This window comes from Aristolochia californica, unplaced genomic scaffold (assembly GCF_029961685.1).
Source record: "Aristolochia californica isolate CCGP_79_NKW_82.1479 unplaced genomic scaffold, dmAriCali1.0.hap1 SCAF_12, whole genome shotgun sequence".
NCBI classification, from domain to species: domain Eukaryota; kingdom Viridiplantae; phylum Streptophyta; class Magnoliopsida; order Piperales; family Aristolochiaceae; genus Aristolochia; species Aristolochia californica.
In genome coordinates, this window is record NW_027181793.1 from 28,182,012 (window position 1) to 28,203,520 (window position 21,509).

The following is a 21,509-nucleotide window of genomic DNA, read 5'->3' on the forward strand; positions in this document are numbered from 1 at the left end:
TGCACCGATTTTGCTAATTATGAAATGGGTCAGTATTTGATCTGAGATTTGGTGATGAAATACCAAAGTTAAGTTTATATACTTAATATGCAAGGGGTCTCATCCAAATTCTTCAAATGGGTGGCTTAGTATCTTCTTCTGCACCTTTTCTTTTTTTGTTTTTTAGCTAGACTGACATGAAATTTTGCGTCAAGAGTCGGCAATGACAGCGAGACACCACCGATAATGAACTAGTAGGGAAGGGTTGGCTGCAAAAACATTAAAAAGAGGGTGACCACAACAAAAGGGAGGGGAGGGGTTCAATGTGAGCAATTTAAATTTTACCTTGCTGTTTTTAGTGTGGTTAGATTTTGAGTTGACTTTGATGTGTGATAAGTGGTTCAAGCTCATGGATTGTGGATTCAAAATATTTGGGTCATGTTAGCTTTTTTCGGTTTGGATCAGTAGGATATATTGCTCTACCTATAAATCACGTGGACTATAAAACCATATATCTATTATGCAAATATGGGAATTGACATCCCTCTCCGCGTTTTCCCCTACTCAAAAGACGTTTCTTGGGTGGCTGGGGGACCTGCGGCTGACATTCTCTGTCACCGTCAAAGACGAGCGGAGGAAATACGGAAAACCCTTTAGTGCAGAATGATGGAGGTGAAGCCAGGCGGTATCGAGGGGATCGGCGTAGAAGATCTTGTCAGGGCAGGGCTGCCCCCTGAAGAGGCGAGATCCTTCCATGAGGCCCTCAAAGCTGTCGTAATGAATGGAAGCCGCGGCGACCACTTGGCAGCTGACGGGGTTTGGCGCCTCCTGTCATTTGCTCGGCTGCTCCGACCAAACCACCCTCACGCTCTCCATCAACTCCTCTATTACACTGTCTACGCCCGCTGGCAAGGCCCCCCTCCGCCTTACTGGTTTCCTTCTCCGTAAGTATACCATCCTCTAAACAATTGCAACTTCACCAGTTCCTTACTCCGGTGTCCTTTTAGCCGTTATTGTCATTTTACGGGCTTCTAAATTGTTCCCAACTTGTAAATGAGTTTCCAGATGAATGTTTAATAAGCCAAAAGCACTGTCTTGAGTTGTTCCTAGAGAATTTCTGAGGATATAAAATGATCTCTCTCATGGAGGTTGTAAGAGTGTTTACTTTAACAGGACACATGCCAAATGCACAAATCTTGGGCGATTGATGGAGACCCACTGTCCGAAGCTCTTAGGATCAGCTTATCAAGACCCTATCACGAGCTTTAATCTCTTTCACAAGTTTACTGTGGATCACCCAGAGGTCTGTGCTTACATCATGGCCATTACTAATGTACCCTAGTTCTCTGTCTTCTGAGGGTCCATTTTCGATATTAAACTAGTTGTCGATACTTTCTAGGTCTACTGGCCACTCGTCCTGATGGAACTATCCATTGTTTTCCGTGAAGGGCCAAAGTGCATTTTGGATACCACAGACACATCAAAACCTTGTGGAACTTGGTTTTCCGGTTCATCTCTTAACATTGCTGAATGTTGTCTGCTATCTACGAAATACCCCACTAAAGAGGACGATACTGTGGCTGTCATATGGAGGGATGAAGGTCAAGATTATTCTTCTGTTAATAAGTTGCAGTTGAAGGATCTGCGGGAACAAGTGATGTGCGTTAATATAATGTGGAAATTAGTTAGTTGAAATTCTTCCTTCTAATTTGTGGAAATTTTAACTATGGGCTGACAGGAAGGTGGCTAATGCACTCGAGCTTACATTTGCCAAGGGTGACGCAATAGCAATATACATGCCTATGACAGTAACTGCAGTTATTATCTATCTGGCAATTGTTCTTACAGGATGTGTTGTTGTATCAATTGCTGATAGTTTTGTTGTATCAGAAGTTGCTACTCGGTTGAATGTGTCCAGTGCCAAGGGAATCTTCACTCAGGTGGGTCGATGTAGCCGAAGTAGTTGCCTCATGAGATATTTTTGAGTTTGAATTTTCTTCTGTTGAATTCTTGTAACTTTTGAAAATTTTACACAACAAAGATCTGGTTGTTCCTCATTTTGAACTTCGCAGAATTTTGTACTTAGAGGAGGAAGAAGACTTCAACTGTACAGGTAAACATTGTCATTCAACAAGGTTTCTTCTACTTTCAGTTACTCCTTCACTTAATTAGGCTTCTATACTATAATATCTGACTGAATTTTTTTGGTTTTGTTTTTTTATTTTAGCCGTGTTGTGGAAGCTGGTTCTTGTCGAGCCATAGTTATTCCTGCTGTTGGATATGAATTGGGTGTTCCATTGAGAGAATATGATTTGTCCTGGACGGATTTTCTATCGCAAATCAGTCATCTTCCCAGGTACCCCTGGTGATATGGTCATAAGTTGTCTAGATACTTGTTCTCATAGTTGGGTCAGCACAATATGGTGGACTGGATATCATTTTTATTTTATTTTTAACTTGCAACTGATTATCATTACCACTGCTATTTGGATAATTTTTTAGGGTGCCATATCTGTTGCAGACTGATTCCGTCCCAGCTGAAATTTGTACCCAATAATTATCCCCTTTTCATATGTACATGTAAAAGATATGAAGATTAAAGAAATGAATAAAGAGTACGGTGAATCAAGTACCAGAAAGCATATGAATAAGGAAAGATGAGAGGAAGACAATGGAGACAGAGGTAGATAAATCTGCAGCAAATGTTAAACAGAATTTTCTCATCTTTTAACCCTCCTTATTTGAAATCCTTAATGACTTATGAGAAATTATAATTGTACCCTCAGAACCATGAGGGGTTCAGAGAGGTTTCTCAGGGTTTTGTCATTAGCAGGGCATAGGATAGAAGCATCCTGAAGGACATTTTGGCATTTTTTTAACAAGGTCGAGGTCATATGAACCTCATCTATATGTCGGGTTCACATTCTAAGAGGTGGCAAGAAGGGGGAACTGCCAGCCACCATTTTCCTCAGGAAGTGCTCTTTTACCTGACTCATTATTTTCCTTTATTAGCTAATGTTTCTCTAAATATATACTTTCCCTGGAGCCTCTTCTATATATATTCTTCTTTCTCACCATTCTGGAAAAAAATTATACTCTCAGTAAAAATTGCAAGAAAACTGTCCCTCAGACTAATAACTTAAATATTGACAGTCTAACATAAGATCAATCCTTTTCCTTGGTCAGGCCATACTATTATTCTCCAGTTTATATGCCGATAGAGTCTGTGACTAATATACTTTTTTCATCAGGAACTACAGGTAGTAATTTAAACTTTTTAGTTACTGCCTCTTAGGCAGGAAACATCAACAACTAATACTCATCTGTTTATTGATGTTTTAGGAGAACCAAAAGCAATTCCATGGACACAACTTTCTCCAATTCGGTCGGCAGCTGATTTGTGGGCTCACATTGATGTCCAACCTGGAGATATTTTCTGCTGGCCTACAAATTTGGGTTGGGTGGTTGGACCTATTCTACTCTATTCCTGTTTCCTTGGAGGTGCCACTTTAGCTCTCTATCATGGGTCGCCTCTTGGTCGTGACTTTTGCAAGTTTGTTCAGGTGACAGAAAATTTTTCTCCTAGTCTTTCAAAAAATTTGATGAAGATTTTGGTTCTGTTTTCAACCTTATTGATGTATTCATTCACGTGATGGTTAGGATGCGGGCGTGACGATATTAGGTACTATACCAAGCCTAGTGAAAGCTTGGAAAGGCAATCACAGTACAGAAGGGATTGATTGGACAAAGATAAAGTAATTTGAGGAAATTTTCTTCTGCAAATGTTTTCTCCGCAAAATGAAATTGAGTATTCTAAAGGTTTCCCAGCAGAGCATTTGGTTCAGGTGGTGAAGCCTCCAATATTGACGATGACCTATGGCTTTCTTCACGGTCTTACTACAAGCCCATTATTGAATGTTGTGGTGGAACTGAGCTTGCAGCTACCTATATTCAGGGAAGCTTGTTACAACCACAAGCTTTTGGAGCATTTAGCACTCCCTCAATGGCAACAGGATTTGTTGTTCTTGATGAAAGTGGAATACCATATGTAAGAATGTCTTGTTACTCTAAGAAAATGTTTATAGGAAATATTTCATTTGGGAATTTCATTTATAAAAGTTTGGGCGAATTCACAGCCAGATGATGTACCTTGTGTTGGAGAAGCGGGTTTATATCCTCTGTTTATGGGTGCCACTGATAGACTACTAAATGCTGATCATCACAAGGTTTACTTCAAGGGAATGCCAAAATACAGAGGAATGGTATTCTTTTTATTTACTTCATTGGTTTTTTACTTTATTACAGTTCAGATTTGTTCACGGAAGCCGCTTAATACAGTTGAAGTCTTGTGTTAAATTTCTTCTCTGATGAACAAATGCTTCCAGCAACTTCGAAGACATGGAGACTTGATTCAGAGGACGACTGGGGGCTACTTTTTAGTGCATGGTCGAGCAGATGACACCATGAATCTTGGTGGTATCAAGGTATTCTATATCATTACTGAACACTGTAGAAAGAAGCCAAGTAAATTACCATGCTTAATTCAGGATAAACTCTATCTTTGCAGACAAGCTCAATTGAGATCGAACGCATATGCGACACGGTTGATGAAAATGTGATGGAGACTGCTGCAATTGCCATTAAACCAGGAACTGATGGACCTGAACAACTGTATATATTTGTTGTCCTAAAGCAAAGATCAAACTGTGAAAGAGAAGCTGAACAATTGAGAAGAAAATTTTCAAAAGCTATTAAGATTAACCTTAATCCTTTGTTTAAGGTATTGTTCAGCGCCTTTAGATTCTTATCCTGAATCAGTGAACTTCTCTATTTTCTATGGATTGGCATTTTCAAGTTTGAGATGAATTTACTCTTGAAAACAGGTGAGCTTTGTAAAAGTTGTAGCAGAATTGCCCAGAACGGCATCCAACAAGTTATTGCGAAGGTTTCTCAGGGATCAGATAAAGCAAGAACTCTGTGTCCAGAGTAGGCTGTAGTTCTGTATGATTAGTTTACAATGGATTCGGTGGGGTAATTTCTTGGATGTCTATTGAGAATTTGAACTTACCTCCTAGGAGGACTCTTTAATTGTTTTTGTTTGCCTCTGTATTACCTCGCACTTCCCACTATTTGTTTGAGCATGGATCGGAAAAATTAAGATTCAAGTCATATGCCATTTAAAATAATCTTTAGAAGCTACAGTTAATCACTCAGAAACATCAAAATTATAATTGAATTAGCGGGTGTCACCCAGTGGAATTTCTGTAAGAATATTCTGATTACAAGTAGTGGAAAAAGTGACAAAAACATGTGCTTATGTGATTCATCATCTGTTAGTGCCCTTGGACAAATCCGCTTCATCCATTTTTCTGTCTGATGATTAGCCGTTAGCCGTTTGGATTCTAATCTTCGGTAGTCCGAAGTGGAAAGATTTGGAATTTGGATCCTGGTAGTTTTGTGTCCAATCTATGTCGGTCACTTCGCCTGGTTCAGCTCCTCCGTGATTAACTTCAATAGCAGAATCTATGCTAAATGTTGTGAAGTTCGTATAGGAGCCGAACTCTGTACGCAACCAGGAAGAAATCCACCAGTTTCGAAGAAGAGAATTGCAGCGGGTCCAGTGGAGCTCCGAAATCGATGCTTAAGCCTACGTCCACTGGAGCAATAAAATTCCTTCTAAGACGATTTAGAATTAAGACCGATGAAAGAAAACGGTGACAACCCATATTCTCAGAAACTCTCGTAATTTACAAAAAAAAAAAAAAAAAAAAGGGAGGGAGAGAGACGGGCGAAAGTCGTAACTGCAGAGCTTCCATGATCGTCTCAATTCCCAAAAAAGAAAAACCAATCAGTCTCGAACAGCATGAGATTGCCAGCAGAGTAGCATGATGATGCAACGTCTTAGAATATAAAACCTCGTCCTGTGCCTCTTCGCCATGGTGAGGCATCTCTTCCCGAAGCTCGCCTCCCGCGTTGTCCCGTGCATCTCCCTTGTATATTTATCCCCTCCCTCGAATGACAACAATCAGTTCCGGATCACGGGTTCCGTCGATGATTTATGCAGAGTGAAAAAGAAGCAAAAATCGAAGAGAAATCTTCTAACTTTCAGAGGAATAAGGCAGTCAGCCAGAGGTTTTGACAAATATCCTTTTTATCATAGATGTTCATCTCCCCGTCCCCCTCAGATGATGTGAGGCGTGCTGGTCTTCTGGAAGGACGGCTGCGGATTGTAGCCATTAGTTTTTGTACTGAGGACAGTTTTACTATATCTAAACAGAGGTCAACAGTTGCCATACGAAACTCTTTCTCGTGTTTGCTAGGTAGCTTCAATTCTTCAGAGACGACAAATGCTGTGACAAGGCAGAAATTAAAGAAAAAGGAGCCCTTGTTGTAGTTTCTACGATCTGATTTGCCCTTTCGCGAGCAATTTCTAGATGTTCAATTTAATTACTCAAAATGATTGAATATCGTGCCCTTGTCATGTTTTTTGTCTTGTTGTACTCGTTCGATTTTGTTACGTGGAGGCATGGAGACATGGACTACCATCATTAACGAGACAAAACTGCACTAACAAGCTCTGCAAGCAATATCTTTCGTGGCGAATATCAATGAAGGGTCAGTGGATCAGCCTGGTGAAGACCAGAAGGAAAAGGTACAGGTTTAGTGACACCTAATTGACTCTAGGTTTCTGCAGTTTCTGGAAGCCGCCAGAGACACGCGTAACCAAGTAAAAAAGAAGAAACATCCAACTTGATTCTTGTTCCCACAGTCGGCCCCACGAGGCGAGCAATACACGTAAGTGGTAATGTAGGCGATCTCTTTCAGACATAAAAGGACTTTCAAAGTCCCTCTACAACTTGGGGGCGGCCATTAGGATGGTTACGTAAACGCATTGCCGAGTGCAACACTATCCAAACAAAAAGTAACAAATAGACATTCTGGAACTCGGTTGTGTCGGGCCTCATGTATCAATGGAGTGGCATCAGCACCAACCGTTATATTTTTGTCCAACGGACGAGTGTCCTCAGTGCGCAGTCCGGGTAGCGGTTCCACTTTGACATGAATAGTGATTTCTGGTTGGGCATGCAGGGTCTTTGACTCAGATCCTACCTAATTTTACATCTATATTGATATAAAATTATACACTTTGATTTGAGCAGCTGTTAATGTTACATTTGATACGTTGCTTTCGTTACTTAAAAAAAAAAAGTTTGAGATCTTCGTATTATTTCTTTTTGTGAATTACAACAAGTGAACTTTTCTCATTTTCTTAAAATTTAGTTTTTCATTATTAGAAAACGTAAGTTAAGCATTCTCCAGTAGGTGGAATCATGCTCAGGAGTCATGCTACAAGTGGAAGAAGAAGAGAACTTTCTTATATTGCATTGCATTGTGATGTTCCTATGGCATACTGGAGTTAGAATTAGGACACTTGTTTTAAGAAAAGTCTCAATTTTTGTATGCATAAAATTTGCAAGCACTTTTGCTACCTATAAATATGTAGCACCGGTTTCATTTTTTAGTACTGCAAAACATGAGTCAGAGCCCTTGCGATGTAGTACGGGAGAAATAATAAAAATAAAGTGTATTAGCAAAAAGGAGAAATAGTTTAATGATACTATAAGCATATTATTTGAATTAATTAAGACATAAATATTCTATAATCAACCCTTAGGGATGTAAAGGAGTTAAGATAGCAACAAGTTGGGTCGATTTCCCAAACAATTCGCCCCACTTGTCCTATGTTGCCTTCCTAATTTAAAGTAATTTGAAGTAAAATAAAAATCATTTTTGTAAAGTAGATTGTATAAAGGAGGGGGTGAACGTGTTTACACAAAACTATGAGCTTTAAAACAATCTAACACTACCACATTAACAACAACAAGATTTATAGTGGTTTATAATCACTATTTCAGATTGCTACTCCGTTCCCCTAAATCTCTCTTGCCTTGAAGTTAAAAGAACCACTATATAAAGTCAAACAACATTTACATAAATCAAAGTCACATAGGTTTAATTACAACACCTGCCCCAACTTTCATACTTTGGGTGAACAAAATCTAAGTATAAAACTTAGAACAATGCTTACCCACCCAAGGACTTAAGACGACAACAACACTTGCCCATACATAGACTTATGGTAACAACAACACCTGCTCACACAGGAACTTATGACAACAACAACACTTGCCCATACATGGACTTATGGTAACAACAACACCTGCTCACATAGGAACTTATGACAACAACAATACCTACCCACACAGGGACTTATGGCAACAACAACGCCTGTCCACACAAAGACTTATGACAATACTATGTACAAATACTTAGCAAGTTAACAAAAGACAAGTAGCAAGGATCTCTTGCTTTCCAGTCAAGCACAATATGCCTCTTGATAGGCAGATATATCAATGGAAAAATATAGTAGAATCTCACATATACTTAAGTGGTTCTACCAATATGATTAACAACAATATGTATGAAATATTGTTCTTAGCACCTGTTTCTTCGTTAATAGAATGTCTTCGTCTGTGTTAGAAGGAAAATTACATATGCAGGCTCTTTTGTTGTTTGTGCCATTATTTGCTATTTCCCCCCTCGGGTTTGGATGTGTTTGTTTTCCTCATGTATTTGGGTCATCCAAGGATAAGTTGTTTCCCCGAGCAATTAAGTTTGTATTTTTCGGGTACTCTCGTACACAGAAGGAGTACAAATAGTTTTTCCCGTCTAGTACAAATATTTTTTCCCGTCTACTAGAAAAATATTTGTATTTGCTAATATTACTTTCTTTGAGGATGTACTGTTATTTTCATCTGCGTCTTTACCTTTTGACCCTATTGTCTCACCTGAAACGACACCAGTTCTCCCTGTACTAGATGTTGAGCCCATTGGACCGTCACAAGTAGTCACTGTTGAGAAACTATTACAAGCATATAAACGCCGAAAAGAATTATCACCACCAACTCTCTCATCGGACTATGACTCTAGTTCGTCTCACGATCCTAGAGGTAATGATCTACATCTTTTTATTGCACTCAGGAAGGGTGTCAGGAAAGGTAGAGGTACACAGTATCTGTTATCTCAATATATGTCTTTTGGTTCCTTATCTAACTCTTATAAAAATTTTGCTTAGTCCATTTCTACTTGTATTATCCTTTCTTCAGTGCAGGAGGCCTTCCCGTCTCCTCATTGGAAGCAAGCTATGGATGTTGAAATGGATGCTTTGATAGATCGGGACACTTGGCAATTATGTGATCTGCCATCTGGGGCCAAAGTTGTTGGTTGTCATTTGGTTTATACTATCAAGTATAATACAGATGATTCTATTTAGCGGTATAAAGCTCAATTGACTGCGAAGGGGTATACTCAAACCTTTGGTATTGATGTGTTTGAAACCTTTTCACATGTTGCTCGTTTGACGTTTATCCATATTTAGCTCTCTGTTGCAGTAAATCAAGGGTGGTCCTTACGTCAACTGGACATTAAAAATGCCTTCTTATATAGTGATAAGGAAGAAAATGTACATATGGAGCAACCTCCAAGACATGTTGCTCAAAGGGAGACACATAAAATATGTTGACTTAAGAAGGCAATTTATGGGCTAAAGTGGAGTCCACGTGCTTGGATTGAAAAATTAAGCCAGGTTATGGCGTCTATGGGGTTTTCGAGGAGTCATTGTGATCACTCCTTATTTGTGATGAAGAGGTCCTATGTTGGTTTGTGTAGATGACATTATATTATATTGGAGTGATATTTCTGGTATAGGACCAAGTCTCATTTGTTTGCACATTTTCAAGCTAAAGACTTGGGACCGTTGAAATACTTTCTAGGCGTTGAAGTGGCAAAAAGTAAAGAAGGCATTGTGATGACAACGTACTTTATGTCACATATATGTTTCTAGAGCATGGTTTGTTGGGAGCCAAGCCAGTTGATACCCCAATGGAAGTGGGACATGACCATGATGAGCAGAGTGATGAATTAAATGACAGAACATAGTATCAGAGGTTAGTGGGAAAGTTAATTTATGCAACAGTTACTGGACCTGACATTTCTTTCGCAATAAGTGTAGTGAGCCAATTTATGGAACATCCTTGGAAAGTACACTTAGAAACTACACATAGAATTTTGTGGTATTTGAAACCAGGAAAAGGTCTTTTCTTTAGACTTAACAATCATATGAAGATAGAGGGTTTCTCTTATGCAAACTATGCTGGGTCCAAACTAGAAAGAAAACCAACCTTTAGATATTATGTCTTCTTAGGAGAAAATTTGGTTGGTTGACGAAGTAAAAAGTAGAATATTGTAGCTCGTCTAATGTAGAAGATGAATACAGGGCAATTAATCACACAATGAGCGAGTTGATGTGGGTTAGCTCAGTCTCACAAGAGTTGGGTTTCAACCATGATGAGTCGATGGGCATGTTTTGTGATAATCAGGTTGCGACCTTTATTACAAGTAACCCAGTTTTCTATGAGAGGACTAAACATATAGAAGTGGATTGCCACTTCATTCGAGATGCTGTGATGAAAAAGGAGGTAGTGACTCCGTTTGTTTGGTATGGAAATCAGTTGGGAGATGTCTTCACCAAAGCCTTTGACAATGCACATATTCAAGCCTAGCCTTATGTTTAGATTCAAAAACAAGGCCGGAGTTACTACACATATTGGTTTTCCTTGCCTCAACCTATAAGGTTTTATGCCACTTTTCTTTTATATAGCATTAAAGATTTAAAATATCAAAAAATAAATGGTTCATTAGGCTCACCTCCTAGAAAGGAGGAAATTATGTATATCCATCAATGAATTCCTTTTACAGTTAATAAGAGAAAAAAGGAGAGTGTGGTTTCCAACACCACTTTTCCTCTTTCTTCTTTTTTTTGAAAGCTCAAGGGGAAGGACAAAGCAACGCCCAAGCTTGCATGGTAAAAAGTGCAAAGAGTAGGGAGATTCAATTCTTCCATTTGTCAAGAACTAAAGAGGATTTTCAAAGACATGACAATTGAGAGAAACATTTTCTAAAGAGAAAAAAAGTTCAAACCTTTGAAATAATGTGCTCTTATTCATAAGGGAAATGGATCCATTCACATATAGAAAGACTAATAAGAGTGAGTCATTTAGAAAGACTCTCTCTTTTCACTTCAAAGATATCCTAGGCCACTTATTCATGTCTATGTGTTTGGCTAGGTTAGACCGAGCAATTAGAAGACCTCATCTTTGGACCAATCATTAACTTTTGGTACACTCAAGAGGCTATCTCCTCCTGCTTGACGGAAGCAAACAAATTGACATTAAGACTCGATACACCAAACTAAGTCTTACGGCATTGTGTAGTCGGATTGTTGCCTTGAGATGTCATGTAAGTATGTGAGTCTTGTCTACTTTGATAGCGTTAGAAATTTGTAAAAGTTACTGCGAAGAATTTGTGACATGGCAGCTCCACAGTTAATTGGGAAGGAAAATGGCAATATTTGCATGCATTAGGTGGCGAGTGTCCATGTCAAAGCTCAAAAAATGACTTATCCTGCGGATCATACGTCCGCTCTTTCGTGCATTTGCTGCGTGTCCTACCCCAAGTAAGGCACCATCATCTAATGAGATCAAGGGTCCCTTGCTAATCTTATTCTAACCCGTGGTTTTCCTTTCTCCAGGTTTTTCTTTTCTTGCATAAATAATAATTATCCTTGTTTTCGCTCTCTGTTTTTGTTATTTTTGGCAATTTTACTGTATTATCCAATTTTTTACAAATATTAATACAAATAACAAACTTCCAAACTTAAAAATAAAAAATATTCAACTTTGACCGATCACTACACGTGTATAATTCAAAACAACAAGTTAGCTTTGACCGCTAGTGGGGTGCCACGTCATCATCCCACTTCAGCACCTCTAAAGTTTAACGCCATGTCACCTAACACATCATCAAATCACTATGTCATCGTCTATGTAAGATGTCATGTCATCATAACACACCATCACATGCCACATCAGCACCCTACTTTTTTCTCCTATTTCTTTTTCATTATTGATTTAAGTTATTTTAAAAATATAAAATATTTTAAAAACTTTCATTTTTGGTTTTAAAAATCTTATATATTTCATTTCATGACCTTCAATTTAATATAAAAATATGAAATTCATTTATTAATTATTTTAAAAAAATTCTAGTGTAATTAATACCTTACATTATCACTTAAAGATATTATTTAATTTAATAAATTATTTTTTACAAAATAATTTAGTTTTTAAAAATCTTATTTGTTGGTACATATTTTATTACCTTCTTTTTATATTAAAAATATGAAAATTTTATATTAATTATTTAAAAGTTATATTCTTACATATTTAACACCTTTCATTATCAATTTAAAATATTTTTAATTCAAAAAACTATTTTAGTGTTAAAAAACATTATTTATCCGTACACGTAAAATTACCTTATATTTAAAAATAATAAAATATAAAATTAGTAGATTAATTAATTAAAAATATTCTTCTAATATGTTTAAAGCATTTTATTATCGATCTAAGATATTTTTTAATTTAAAAAAATTATTAGTAAAAAAATTATTTAAGTTTTTCAAAAATCTTATTTGTCGAAACACATTTCATTAACTTCAATTTATTGAAATATAATATAAATTTAATATATGAAATATTAAAAGAACATCTTCAAATCTGATAAAACACCAATGATTATCGATTTAAGATATTTTAAAATTTTAAAAGTTTTTCTAAAAATGTTATATTAGTTTTTAAATATCTTATTTTTTGGTACAAGTTTTATTACCTTCTATTTATAATAATAAAAAGTAGTATTTATAATATTTTAGAAAACTAAAATAATATTTTACAATATATTCTATCATTTAGAAAATATCTTAAATAGATAATGAAATGTGTTAATTACATCAGAAAAAGATTTTTCAAATAATTAATATACGAATTTGATATTTTATTATAATGAATCAAATGAAATAAAACGTGTTTCGGCCAAAAATATTTTTAAATATTTTAAAACACTAAAATAAAACTTTAATTAAAAATTTTATTCTTTCCTATTATTTCATGAATAGTTGAGAAATAGACCCCACCCATTATTAGGTAAACAAACCCATACTTGAATTAGTAATCAATTCACTACCAAAAAAAAAAAAGTATAGTTAACAATACTAGGAGTGTTATCCCAAAATAATTCTGATTTTTTTGAGTTAATCAAAATTTAAATTTTTTAAACAATAAAACAATATGCTTAAAATTCAATTTTCATAATTGTTTTTTGTAATAGTTGTTTCATAAATTTCTTCTATGGATAATGAAAGGTATTAATCAAATTAAAAGAAAAATTCTTCTATATTAAGTTTAAAATTGGTTATTGTGTTAATATTTGTAAAATTATACAGAATATAGAAAAATTCCTTTTTTAATAAAATATAATTTTAGAGTAAATCCATGAACGCGGCTGTGGACTGGAATGTGCTGTGCCTCTCTGCCAGATAACCCCCTCCTCCTTCTTCTGCTCTTCTCCGCCCGCCAAATCCGGCCGAAATAGCCTCATACGTACGTGTTATCCTCGAACGGATTCCGCGTTAAACCCCGAAATTCCCTTAGCACATGAAACCAACATTAACGGTCACCAATGGCTGGCTCTCCCGCTTCCAGATCATCTCTCTTCCTTCTCTCTCCCTAGCCATCTTTAAACCACATCCCTCTTGCTCACAAGTCATACGTACCACCAACCCTTCTCTCTTTCTTTCCATATGTGACCTTTCTCTCCTTTCTTCTCTTTCTCAAGAGAAGATCACCTGCAAATTCTGGAGCCATGAGCCCTTCTCAGATCCGTGACGGTCATGCTCCATCGAGCGAGACCAATGCGCAACGTTCTTCAACTCTCAAGATCAACAAGGAATCGCATCTCATCCACAAGTCACCACCTTCCTCCTCCTCCTCCTCCTCCTCTTCATCACCTCTCACCGTAGCAGCTGCCGCTGCCGTGACCACTCTGTCAAAACGACAAGACCACCAGCACCACCCTCACCAGCAGCGCCACCGTCCCGTCATAATTTACACCCACTCTCCCAAAATCATTCGCACGGAGGCGCGAGACTTCATGGCTCTAGTGCAGAAGCTTACGGGTCTCTCCCGATCCGAGGACCCTCCGCTGCGGCCCCCCTCAGCCGAGGGACATCCGTCGTCGTCCGAGGGAAACAATAGCACCAGGGTATTCAACTCCGACGATGCCACGTCCTCTTCATCATCCGTCCTAACAGATGAGAATTGTGGGATGAGTGATCAAGCACAGGTGCACGCCGCCTCTATCTCACCCATCTTCGACGTGCAAAACCCATATTTCTCCGATATTCCACTCTTCACGCCCAACTCCTCCGACTTCTTCTGTTCGCCTCCTTCGGCCTACAGGTACCCGGATGCAGTATTCACCTCTCATAACATGGGAAACGCAAACACCATGTCTCCTTCAGTCATGGACGTTCTCAATCTCAAGGCCTACCAGGGTTGTCGACAGACCCCGATGACCTGATCATCTGGTTTGCTTTAGATGCTTTTACTTTCTCGTCATCAGTTTTCTTGTTCATAAAAGAGTAATTTTTGCTTGTTCATAGACCAATAATTTTCATTTTCTTTAGGCTCTCTCGTCTAGGGTGGTAGGCGGTTCATTTGATCACTGATCAACGACGATCATCGTCAACTAGAATGATTCAATTCGTTTGTTTATGCCACCAGAAGAGAGCAAGTAGCGGTCTTGTGGTTGGCTACGAAATAATTTTCTTTGACATAAAATCAATTTTAGTTTTACAACTTTTTCTGTCTTCCTTTCTCATTTTGTTTCTGTAAGGACAAGAACTTCAAATGCGACGTGAAATCAAGATTTTGCATTGGCTGATGCGTAAATTATGTCAGAGCGGCTCGTTTGGGCTGTGATTCAGATGGCAGGAAACGAACCCTATTGGAAGATCGCATTCGCTAGACGTCAGATAAAAACTTTCGAATTGATCCAGGTTCAGGCAGAACGGTTAATGAATCGAAGCCCCAAATAAAGAATCACAGTAGCTCCAAGATTAAATTAAACAAAAACTTGGGAAAGCAGTAGAACAAATTGAAAATGTAAAAAGAAAAAAGAACACTTTGAAATTATTTGAGTGTTATAAGGCCATTACTTTATTTGAGAAGGCCAAGACATGTACCAATTCCAACCCATGGGCGAGATTGCTTTAAAACTCAAAAGCGCTAAAGTCCGGCTGTTCCTGTATCACCAGCAAAACACAAGCTCTCAACCATGAGAATGACAGAGTCAAACCGATCCCACTCCTTACATTCAGCTTTACGTTTGCCAAATATATGTAAAATAAATACAAAAAAAATTGGTTTTGCTACACGCTGTAGAGCAAGTATGATGCTCTAAGAGAGCTTATTTTCGCAGGAATTCTCAATGTTCTGGCGTTGCATCACTCAATCACGTCCAAAAGTGGATTTTCCATTGCTTATATGATTGGCTTGAAAAGAGGGCAACCCCGCAAGCAATTGACGGTTCTGAAGATTATTTGAAATGTGATGCTGAAGACTGGTAAAGAGACGTGCCAGTGCTGATGTTTGAACTCACAGTTATCGAACTCCAGTATAAGTTGGTCTTGCTCCCATATGAGACACGATCTAGATAGACAATCATATCTCAGTATTACGTCCTTGGAGATTTGTCTTGTCCATGTAAAAATCCAATCATAGCACAAAAGAAGTCATGCCCATTGTGGCTCAATCTAGCAGTAAACTGAAGAGGTATTTCTTTGTGCATTCTCTGAATAATTGCAGGAGAGTTCCAGGGAGGGAAAGATTGCTTCAACTTTTAAGATATCCACTAATATAAACAGAATAAAGGAGCAGGTGTATATATTCTAAATAACTCATCTTCCTGGGCCATAGAGAATGGATTGTACAACCTAATCATCTACAGCCAACAGATTTTATCACGATATACAAGTTCATCACCAACTCGATACACAACAAACAGGGTAAGAGTCTTTATCACAAATGCTCAATAACAGTTTTTTTTTTTGAAAACGCTAGTCTTCTAATCTTCTAATAGAACTAATGCTCAACAAAAGTTTCCCACCATCATCAACATTTAGATCAACTAGACAATAATTTGACTCCATGCATTAAGAACATTCAGATTCAGAACGTAGTTAAGGAGACGTGCAAAGCAATACCCGAGGCAGAGAATATAAACAGAACTCTTTCACACAAGGAAATAAATAAATACAGGCACAATGCTAGTTTGATGGAATACTTGCTTGATAAGCTATTTCAACTCAGCCTTCTTTTCTTTTACCAGAATCCTTCTCAAACTGACCACCATTTTCAGAAGAATGGCACCGATCTTTCAAAGTACTCTTGCAGTTGGACCAGGACTTTTATTTGATAACCATTTGATCTTCCCCTACCCTTTATCTGAGCCTCCTCTCGATAAAAGAGTTACCAGAACTTCCTCAATCAGAGAATCTTTCCCCTCTAAAAGTTTACTACTAAATTGTTTGTAGGATGGTGGAAGTGAGTTGAGAAGAAGAAGCCCTTGATCCTCTTCATCCAATTTTACTTAAGCATTTCAAGAATCTTTTTAAATGCAAATACATGCACGGCGAGAGAAGATCCTTCCTCCATGCGAAGCGAATACAGGCTCCGCTTTAACTGTAGCCTTTTACCCCTTGTCACATAATCCCTCCAACTTTTGCCACAACCCTGAGGGTGACTGCTCATCAAGAAAATTGCAAAGAATCTCATCTGCTAACTAGAACCTTATGGTACTTGAAGTCTAAAGTTCAAGATGTTGCCATTCCTCGTTACCCATCGTTGCTGGATACTTGGATTTTCCATCCAACGCCTTCTGAAGACCTGGTTGGATTAACAGGGCTTTCATTATTGTCTGCCACAACCTAAAGTTTCTCTTGCCATCAAATTTCTGAAACTCATACTTAAAACTTGGTACCTTTGTCATAATAACTTTGGATTCTATCACAAGAACTTTGACAAACACCTAGTACGCCCAACTTATGACAACTTTGACGTCAAGTATAAAACAGAACAAGCAAGCCAGACTTAGATGGATGATCTTACGCACAAACAAAGTGAAAAAAAAGTGCGAGGAGAAGAAGCAATCTGATGCACAGTAGGCAAATAAAGAAATATCAATGTTGAATAGAGCAAAGAGGAAAGTTCAAAGAGAAGGGTAGTTTGAGGGTTTGTACTATTCACCTGGATTCGATGATTCTTCCTTTGTATCAAAATCCAAATACACCCTCTCTATGCAGCGTTTACGCGCTCTTACACTTTTAAAGATGGTCAACAGTAATCAATAACAGGAGAAGAGAAAGGGTGTACATAGATATGTCACTGCAACATCTCCTGACATCGAGTTCAGCCCAGGCATGGGCTCTCATGTATTGATTAGTGGATAAAATTTGCACTGCTTTTCCTCACAACATCATTAGACTGGTGCATGCCAGATCTAATTATTCCTCCATCTAAATGGATTTTTTTTATCATTATTGGAACGTTTGGACGTCTGTATTGTACACCCATGAGGCCCATCCATAGCATGACTGGGCCCTAATTAATCCGACTTCTTTTTCGACTTCTCCCAAGTCCGAGCATGGCTTCTGCTGGCCGACTTTCCGGATTTACCAGAAACCACGAAGATCATAATTATAAGGATTTAGACCTTGTGCCCACTGCCTCTTGCCTCCCTTAAAAGCCCCTCCTACTACTCCTTTAGTACCCAACCACAACCCCCCTTTCGTACTTCATCTCGGTTGAAAATAACGCCACGGATGGGAGAAGCCAACTAGAATTTACGAGCGATACTAAATCCAAACCACCGAATCCGAACACTTGTAGTCTACTCAAATGGATCGTCTCGCTCCTCTCTCCGAGGAACCCATCGACGAGGAAGATGCCAAAAAGGCTTCCAGAAAGGACCGTTCATGGCGAAACTGGCTCAAGATCCAGCTACAGTTCCCTCTCTTCTTTCCCAAGAAATCAGGAATCAAAATCCTCTTGGCAGTAATGGGTTGTCCGCTTTCCCCGGTTTCTGCCCTTCCCAGATCACCTTTGGACGTGAGTACTTGTATCTAGTCCCGTGTTTTGATGATCGTCAATCTGGCACTGTCTTTAATTTGCTCTGTTGATTTAGAAATGGCAATGCTGTGTTTTCAATATCCATTTGGAGTCGGTTTGCTACATCTGTTTAATATTCTGCAGTCCTCGATTGCCTCTTGTTCTGTTCGTTGATTGTTCTCTTGTTCTTCATTCTAGGTGGAGTCCCAGGGTCAGTACATAATTCAGCAGTACTGCGCGGCAACGGGCTGTAAGAAGATGGAGGGGCGAGTGAAGAGCGTCTATGCGGCGGGGAAGGTGAGGATGACGATGGTGGAGGACGCCGGTCCGTTGACGGCCCAGAGGGGATGTTTCGTGATGTGGCAGATGTCACCGGATATGTGGCTGGTGGAGCTAGTGGTGGCCGGGCAGAAAGTTGTCGCCGGCAGCGACGGCAAACTCGCGTGGCGACACACGCCCTGGCTCGGCGTCCACGCCGCAAAAGGTGGGTCCCGTCCTCTCCGCCGGTCACTCCAGGCAAGTTTACTCTCTCCTCATCCATTTCTCACATGCTTTAATCTTTCCTTTCTTCATTCTTCCGCCGGTAAACAATTTGCACGGAGAATTACTCCATCCACCAGTTACTTGGCACTGTAAGTTTTAGTAGGGCCCGGTTTTATTCACCTTGCACCCTTTGGTCATTCATTTCTCCTGCTTCTACTTCCTTAATTTCCACTGAACTGGCGAACGGCGGTGGAGAATATGTACAGAAAAATCAATGCTAGCATTCATCGGAGCCCCTAAGCAGATTTTAATTTTTATGGTCTTTATATTTTTCTTTATTTTCATGCAAACTAAAGTAGACCCATTTCTTTTCATTTTACCAGTGTCGTGGATAGGTTTATAAATTAAAATCTTTTTCTCCCCGTAGCTAATGATGCGCGTTTCAGTAATGAATTCCTTCTCTAAAATTAAGCGAAGGCAGGCGTGGGTTAAATGGCGACTGCAATTTTTTGCCACTGATCCTAATTGCAAATGATGAAAACATGGCTTTGTTTTCCATCATTTCAACCAAGATTTTAATATAGTTTCGGCTTAGCTAATATTGATAAGAAACTACGAATGAAATAACAACTCTTAATTATATGACATGATAACATTTGTAGGGACTAGACCCTATCACAGTAGCCGCCGTGTTCTCTCCGGCTCAGTTCATCGGAGAGAAGAAGATGGAGGAGGAAGATTGTTTCGTCCTGAAATTAGCGGCCGACCACTCGGTCCTCGCCGACCGGAGCGACAGTACAGCGGAGACCATCAAACATGTGATGTTTGCTTACTTTAGCCAGAGAAGCGGATTCTTGGTCTACCTGGAGGACTCCCAGTTGACCCGAATCCAATCACCCGGAGCGCAACCCACGTACTGGGAGACCACGATCAGATCGCGAATGGAGGACTACAGGAACGTGGAGGGGGTGATGATCGCCCACTCGGGTCACTCCAGCGTGAGCTTGACCAGGTTCGGTGATGGAGTGAAGGTGAACCTTCTGGTGACACGGATGGAAGAAGTGTGGACCATCGATGATGTTGTATTCAACGTGCCCGGCCTCTCCGTCGACTGCTTTATCCCCCCAGAAGAAGTTCGTCTAACCTTTACCGATGATCTTCTCTGCAGATCATCGTCGAATCGGTGACAAAATATCGAATAAGAGCGCCTCAATTTTGTCTGTATAATTATAAGAAAAAAATGCTTCCGAATAAGGGCCTCACTGTAAATTCGTGGCTTTCTGTCTGCGATACTATAGCTTCTTTCTTGGCTTGAAGAAACTTAAAAAGAGTGATTCTTCGGTTTCTTCACGGTTCTGTATACTATATAGAAGAAATGCAATCCCTAATACCCGTTTTCTTTTCAAGCTCTCCCTGTACAATTTGCTCCTTTCATCTCAAACAGAAAATTCTACGTAGCTCCAAAGATGTAAATTTTATGTAGGGATAAGAAAACCATTGTGGTACAGGGGTGGTTCGGGTGGAAAGAGAACCACATGCGGATGGGAGGATCCCCACTTCCATTAAAAGGAACTTTCGAGTCAATGAGGAAAGCGACGAAGTAGAATGAGCTTCTCACATGCACTATGATGCACCTTCCATCTCTTCTCAAATGGACGTGTTTTGACAGCAGAGTCGTAGAGAATCTCTATAAAGGGCCTCATACACATTAAGATTTCTTTTGGGGGCTCGGTTCCCCGACTTTAATGGCTAGTGGTGGCATTTATTTCCTCTTATGCTCTGTCATATCCTCATGGCTGCTTTTTCTGTGCTGGACCTGGAATGAGGGCTTTCTGAGACGAGATGCCTTTCAGACCAGCACTCATAGATGCTTAGAGCGTAAGGAAACTAAACTCGTTGTGGCCAATAACTGTTAAGGTGGGGGAATCAATATGTTTCTCCTATTAAATGTTCTTGTCTACGTGACAGTACTCTAAATGTCTTACAGATATAGCTATAATGAGTGATAACACTCAAAACTGTTTTTCTTCCCATTTATCATCGCCATACAAAAATGTTGGACTCGCTCTCTCAGTGTAGTCACATATCCAATTTTGTTTTTATAAATTTGAATTAAACTTAATTCATTATGGAACTATAAAGAAAGCTTCAATTTGAATTAAACCAGCCAGTTGAATAGGATTATGTCTCTCCACTAAGTTAGTACTTTTTAACTCAAAACCTATTTGGCCAAATTAGATAGTCTTGCCCACGTTAGTTGAGGCATCTATCATGTGTAATACAACAAAAAGAAAGGATCCCCCTTACCCTCTGCTTTTAGTAGTGATGGGAAACTATCTTTTGCTTCATCCTTTCTACAGTGAAGAGGGTAAGAGTTCATCCCACGATAGCACAAACAAAGGGGATGGAGAGGGGCAACCTTTCCCTCCATCTCAAACAACACACACAAGAGGGGTTGTGTTAAGGGGATTGTTGGCCTCTTAATCAAGACATCAAGCCTCGTACCCTTGCCTCCCCTCCACAAGCAATAGGAAGGGAGAAGGCACAACTCCAAACTCAATTGACTTTTGTTTATCATACTTAGATAATTAATTGAGTTTAGTTTTATAAACTTTGTTGAATTTATAAAAAAGAGAAAGATTTCATTGACTTATTATAATCAGAATACATGAACTTCTATTTATAATATAGGAAAGCAATAGAGTCCAACTACAATTAAACTACCTTTGTCCTAATTATACCCAAACTATAACACTTAAAGATAAGTTTTAGTATAATTAAATAACTCAATATAAATAGAAGTCTAATATGACTAAAACACCTTTAAACTAAAACTCTCATGTGAGACTTGCTTCCATAATAATTTTGGCTTTGTGAGACTTCTTATGCCACCTCACGTAATCATGGTGAGTATGGGTTTGG

At 38.8% G+C, this 21,509-nt stretch overlaps 3 protein-coding genes across 3 annotated transcripts; all 3 read left to right on the forward strand.

Annotated features, from left to right (window-relative positions):
• Window positions 1-545: 545 nt before the first annotated feature.
• On the forward strand, window positions 546-5,133 carry LOC137945416 (probable CoA ligase CCL12). Its single transcript, XM_068791300.1, has 14 exons — window positions 546-923; window positions 1,153-1,282; window positions 1,379-1,638; window positions 1,718-1,919; window positions 2,052-2,092; window positions 2,207-2,335; window positions 3,166-3,239; window positions 3,322-3,542; window positions 3,640-3,734; window positions 3,811-4,027; window positions 4,116-4,241; window positions 4,365-4,463; window positions 4,547-4,759; window positions 4,863-5,133. The coding sequence occupies exons 1-14, from the start codon at window positions 643-645 to the stop codon at window positions 4,974-4,976; spliced, it is 2,202 nt and encodes a 733-aa protein (XP_068647401.1). The 5' UTR covers window positions 546-642; the 3' UTR covers window positions 4,977-5,133.
• Window positions 5,134-13,790: 8,657 nt separating this feature from the next.
• Window positions 13,791-14,517, forward strand: LOC137946831 (VQ motif-containing protein 8, chloroplastic-like). The gene has a single exon (XM_068793125.1). It carries the CDS (start codon window positions 13,801-13,803, stop codon window positions 14,515-14,517), a length of 717 nt encoding a protein of 238 aa, XP_068649226.1. The 5' UTR covers window positions 13,791-13,800.
• Window positions 14,518-17,736: 3,219 nt separating this feature from the next.
• On the forward strand, window positions 17,737-19,993 carry LOC137945854 (uncharacterized). Its single transcript, XM_068791916.1, has 3 exons — window positions 17,737-18,104; window positions 18,303-18,620; window positions 19,250-19,993. Exons 1-3 carry the CDS (start codon window positions 17,895-17,897, stop codon window positions 19,772-19,774), a joined length of 1,053 nt encoding a protein of 350 aa, XP_068648017.1. The 5' UTR covers window positions 17,737-17,894; the 3' UTR covers window positions 19,775-19,993.
• The last annotated feature ends 1,516 nt before the right edge of the window (window positions 19,994-21,509 follow it).

What these genes read in the sequence shown, in the direction of transcription:
- LOC137945854 (XM_068791916.1), top strand. Translation starts at nt 17,895, where the DNA reads ATGGATCGTCTCGCTCCTCTCTCCGAGGAACCCATCGACGAGGAAGAT. An exon ending in TTCCCAGATCACCTTTGGAC is followed by an intron (nt 18,105 to 18,302) that starts GTGAGTACTTGT and finishes TCTTCATTCTAG; the next exon opens with GTGGAGTCCCAGGGTCAGTA. An exon ending in CTCTCCGCCGGTCACTCCAG is followed by an intron (nt 18,621 to 19,249) that starts GCAAGTTTACTC and finishes TAACATTTGTAG; the next exon opens with GGACTAGACCCTATCACAGT.
- LOC137945416 (XM_068791300.1), top strand. Translation starts at nt 643, where the DNA reads ATGATGGAGGTGAAGCCAGGCGGTATCGAGGGGATCGGCGTAGAAGAT. An exon ending in ATGAAAGTGGAATACCATAT is followed by an intron (nt 4,028 to 4,115) that starts GTAAGAATGTCT and finishes GCGAATTCACAG; the next exon opens with CCAGATGATGTACCTTGTGT. An exon ending in ACCTTAATCCTTTGTTTAAG is followed by an intron (nt 4,760 to 4,862) that starts GTATTGTTCAGC and finishes TCTTGAAAACAG; the next exon opens with GTGAGCTTTGTAAAAGTTGT.
- LOC137946831 (XM_068793125.1), top strand. Translation starts at nt 13,801, where the DNA reads ATGAGCCCTTCTCAGATCCGTGACGGTCATGCTCCATCGAGCGAGACC.